The 4,929-nt window shown below is 38.1% G+C and overlaps 1 protein-coding gene across 2 annotated transcripts; it reads right to left on the reverse strand.

Annotated features, from left to right (window-relative positions):
- Positions 1–204: 204 nt before the first annotated feature.
- On the reverse strand, positions 205–4,717 carry LOC105109976 (protein rolling stone-like). Of its 2 annotated transcripts, none has more exons than XM_011004858.1 (8): positions 4,186–4,717; positions 2,998–3,031; positions 2,659–2,898; positions 2,295–2,384; positions 1,980–2,045; positions 752–843; positions 592–639; positions 205–495 (listed from the first exon to the last, which is right to left on the reverse strand). In XM_011004858.1, the coding sequence occupies exons 1-8, from the start codon at positions 4,527–4,529 to the stop codon at positions 378–380; spliced, it is 1,032 nt and encodes a 343-aa protein (XP_011003160.1). In that variant the 5' UTR covers positions 4,530–4,717; the 3' UTR covers positions 205–377. The 2 variants fall into 2 exon arrangements, with proteins under 2 accessions (XP_011003160.1, XP_011003161.1); XM_011004859.1 differs by lacking the exon at positions 4,186–4,717 and adding an exon at positions 3,164–3,623.
- Between the last annotated feature and the right edge of the window lie 212 nt (positions 4,718–4,929).

Below are 4,929 nucleotides of genomic sequence, written 5' to 3' on the forward strand. Positions count from 1 at the left end.
AAACTTTACATTTATCTAATGAAATCCTAAATAATATTTTAAATTTATGATTTTCATTAGTGTATGAATTTCATAACCCAACAGTCTGAAAGGTCTGTTTCTGGGGCAAAAGCTTGGGAAATCTTAGCTTTTTTCATATTGTAGCTCATTTACAGAGTTACCAGTAGGGAATTCCTTCAAGTAAAAAGATGAGAAATGGAGACCTGCGAATGTGTCAGGTGAGTTTCATTTCAGGACACGAATACTCATTCATCCAACTGTAAATTGCCCATAAAAAACGAGTTTTTTGAGGGAATGGACGAGGGTTCCCTCTTCGTAAACATACAACCAAAATTGAGATCACCTTTAACAGCAGTCGGTTGTTAAAAAACAAGAAACTAGTATGATCTCACAAAAGAACGAGGGAACAATCGGGGAAAAATCGTATTTTTTGCTTTAAAAATCAGTGCATATATTCCATAACAAGGAATGTGAATTACAGCCATCGCAAAATACCTGTAGGATGTGTAAAATCATTAGTTTTTTTATTAAATGTGATAAAATTCAAAGTAAAATAAAAAAAAACAGATAAAAGTGAGATGAACAATGTACCATAAAGGAGCCCAGGGTGTGTTAAGCTCGAGGAATGGATATGGCCACCTAAGAAAGATGCACAAAATGTTACTAGTACTTGAACCAGAATAAAAGAGAAGAGAAAGCATGTCTTCTTATCTAGTGATTGGAAAAGGATAAAACAAACCATTATGCTTACCACGTAAAACCACATGCGTGAATAACCCACTGGAAAATGACATAGAGGCAGCTCCACTGCACAAAATATGCAAGGCGGAACCAAGGAAATGGCTGAAAGAAAAACCAAGACAAAAGGTTAATCGCCAGAGAGGAGATCCGAAGACGTCTACTTTACAGCAAAAGATAAACGTATTGGGTGACAAAGGCACAAAGCCATTAAGTCATTACCCTCTCCTTTCTATCGAAGCAGTTATTTTTCACTTGCAAAAATAAGAAATTTCACGTGAAGGCTGTGAAGGATTGCATAGTGTTCCCTAGTCAATAAATTTACACGAACAAGTTTGGTGGAGGCTCCTCTCTGTCAAACATGCCACAAGGAGTACGAGTCTTATGTAATCACACCTGGTTCTCTAGTAATCTCAGGTACAGCCTAAACAGAATTGGTTTCACTAGTTTCAAATACTGATGGTGGAAGATTCATGGCAATCTAAGTGCTGGACATACAAAGGGATTCATTGCTCCCATGAGTCATTTGTGCTCACACAAACAGCTTGGCTCTTGAAGGAAAAACCGATTAATCTCCAAGGTCAGCAGATGGATGCAGAGGAATTTGTTCGAACTTAGAGCACTTTTGTTCACAGAAACCTGTACGCTCCTCCAAGACAGATTCCTCCGTGCTTTAAGGTTTCAAATTGAACTGAGTTGTTTCCTTTCTAGGGAATTCAGGGATTGGGATGATTAGTAGGCTTTCCTATGTATTATGAGATATGCGAGTGTTTACGAGGGTCTCCGCAATTCTATTATGCTGAAGAAGGTTTTAGCAATCAAATATGCAGTGAAATTATCTCACAGATATCTTTTGACAAAGAATTATACTCCTCACAAGCTGTCAATGCAGTCTCAAATATCAATATGATTCCAGATTGGGAAGTTTGCTTCAATTGTGGATGATATCGGGCAAATGGTTTCCAGGCTTTCTAACTGTGTTTTAGGTTCATTAGTAGAAATGCTAACGGAGTTGTAGATTGGTTTGCTAACAATGCCATGCTCTCTTTTAAGTTCTCCTTATTGGATTCATTGTTCTCCAAGGGAACTGTGTTATCTATTGTATCTAGATATTCATAGACTATTATGAAATTTCTTCCAATGTAAAAGAAAAACAGTGATGACTTCGATGCAAATTGATGCCATGGAATCCATGTAAAGTCTCACTAAAGGACTTCCACTTCTAGCAGTGCAATACTTACAAGGCTATTGAGAGCGGTATCTAGCAATAGAAAAACAGCATTCAGAGAATGCATGCAACCCATCAACTGCAAAGCACGAGAACATCAAAAAGTAAGTAAGAATTCCACCAGAGAATTGAAGCAGGTAATGATTTGCTCCATGCATTTCCAAGAGATTGTATGATCGGACCAGTACGAACAATGTACAGAGACAGTTCATAGATCTTGGAAAACTGTAAGCTTAACATATAGAGAATTAAACCCAACAAAACCTCCAATAAATTAAAGATTTCAAGCACCAAAATGAGCTAAAACCAGTTCATTAGAGATTCTCACCGCATTGAGGCCAAGGTGCGTATTTGATAAAAAAGGGACTATAATGCACCAAAATATAATGTCCGTTAGGATGACAGCACCTGCACAAGTCTGTTAAAATAGAAGAGAAATATAAATAAGCTCGCTTCAACCAGAAGAAAGGCATTTCTAAATCGATGAAGCACTACTGAAAGGCCTGTAAACCCATGATGTACACACATTTTGGCTTCATTATTGTATATTCAAGAGGGTTTACAGAACTATGAGCAACTGCATTAAGTGCTGATGAATTATTACAAGGAAAGAAAGCCGAAATACCTACATGTATATATATATATATACATGACATACACACATAAGAAGCAAGCAAATCTTGATGACTAACCTGGTATATAATTTGCATAAGGTATCCCCAAAATCCAGCTCTTTCTCGAATTGCCTCCTCAGCACAGTGACTTCGTAACTTGATGATACCCCCACTTTTTTTCTCCTTATAAGTTATAGAGGTTGCAGTTCCATCCTCTTCCACATCCCTTTTCAAGAAAACAGAATTTTCGCCATGTTCAGACACAATTGGTTGCTTTAAGGACACCCAACATCCATATGCAGACATCACAGTGCCCAGCTACAAAAGAAAATGGTTGCCGAGCGAATGAACAAGTATTAGTCCTTACTCGAAACAGTAAATAAAATGGAGACAATAGTGCTACACTGTTTGACATACCGCGAAATATACCATAATCAACATAAATGTCCATCTGCGCAGATAAATTAGAAACTAAAATCAGAAACCAGTTCACAATGACATTGACATACTGTACAGTAATTTCAGAATCAAGAACTGTAGAGGAGGAAAAGTTTTGGCAAAGCTTTTGGGGTATTGATCTTACTGAGTGTAGAAATAGAAGGCAAAAACACCATCTAAGTAGACTATCCGATAAAGCATGGGAGACAAGCAAAGAAAAGCGAAAAATCTATAACAGAGAAGCCAAAGAGGATTAAGACATCTCCAGCGTGGCTTCCAAAGATCATGGATGTACAGCGGCTCTGTCTTTGCTTTCTTGATTATATAAAAGGAAAGAAGAGATGGGCAGATGATAGCTAAAGCACAAACGGGGACTTGCCATCGGAGCCAGTACCCAAGTCCTTCTGAAGTATTAGACATGGATGGATGCGGGATCCAAACCAAAGTGGTTCTTGTCTTGAGAGTTGACCACTTGAGATGAGAAATGAGAAGTCAAGGCTACATAACCAGAAAATCTTGGTATATGTCAAAGGTGCCCACTTTTGCTGGTACGGGCCCTTCAGGCCCTTTTCTTGTTATTCTAGTCCTCGGGACATTTAAGTTTATACACACACACACACACACACACACAGACTTATTACAATATAGCATTACTGTTTTAGTTACATGGAACTCAGTGAAGCAGGGACGATATTTCTCGTTGTGATTCACTATGAACTATTAATGGATCCTTCATCACCGGAAAGTTTTTAAAAATCCTATTGCATTTTTCTTTCCTTTCTTCGAAAAAACGAGAATTATATTTATAAAATTGTGAAGATTAGCTTCCCGCAGTGTAGCGTTTCTAATATTAAAATCTGTTGCTCGATAATTAAAACACAAATGATTAAATAAAAACTCGAGTAAAACGAAATTTTCGATAGACCTGACAATCTGTGAAATGTGTATTGCAATATTGCCTGTACTCACATGAATCAACGTAGTAAAACCATTGTTTTTTCTTATTTTATGAACAATTGGGACTCTCAAGTGACAAGTATTAGATTCATACCAATAACTCCCCCTTCTCTTTCAGTTTACTTTATTGAGACTTGTTACGATCGATGAAATCAACTGGTATATGGAGTTATATATATAAAAAAAGATTTAAAATCAATAACAACTTACTCTGTGTAGTAAATGAATATGGTGGCGTCCCAGTCCACGATATCCCTCCACAAGAGTCCAGCCATGACAAGGAAGGAGATGAAACGAGTAGCCAGGAGCCACCCTGGGTGCACCCCTTTCCAGCAACTAGTCCACAGCTGGGAAGAACCAACATGGTTCCTTGGCATTGCAAGCACGGTCGGATCATTAATATCCGGTCGAGCCGCGAGGAGGCTCTGATATAAGAAGTTATCGTCACATTTTGAGGCGAGTTCCCTCCTCCATAGAACCCACAGGGACACAACAAAAGACGCAGCAACAATGCCAAAACATACGATATCATACCAATATATAACTAGTGCCATAGACACACCCACTTGGCTCTTTCCTACAATGTAGACCTTAGAAATCGAAATGTTTGAAGTGAAAGCTGAATATCACCACCATTGATTGCATCTAAGAACTTGTTTAGTTGGGAGAGACCTAAAGTTGGAAGGTTTGATGAGGGAGTGTTAGGTTTGACTGTTCGGTTTGAAAATTTTGCACAGCATGCTTTGTAATACTGATTTAAAAAGAAGAAGAAGGTAACTGATGTGACTAATTATCAGGATTTTAAGAAAATTGTGAGAGGTTAAGACAACTGATGCGATGGGACAGGCCCAAGAGGTCCAATGTGAATGTCGTTCTTATCGATTACAATGGTCCAACAATTATCACCCTCAAGGCCTGGCCACCCGCAATGTATTGAGTGCTTCTGTTAAATTT

This window comes from Populus euphratica, unplaced genomic scaffold (assembly GCF_000495115.2).
Source record: "Populus euphratica unplaced genomic scaffold, PopEup_1.0 scaffold235.1, whole genome shotgun sequence".
Taxonomy (NCBI): Eukaryota; Viridiplantae; Streptophyta; class Magnoliopsida; order Malpighiales; family Salicaceae; genus Populus; species Populus euphratica.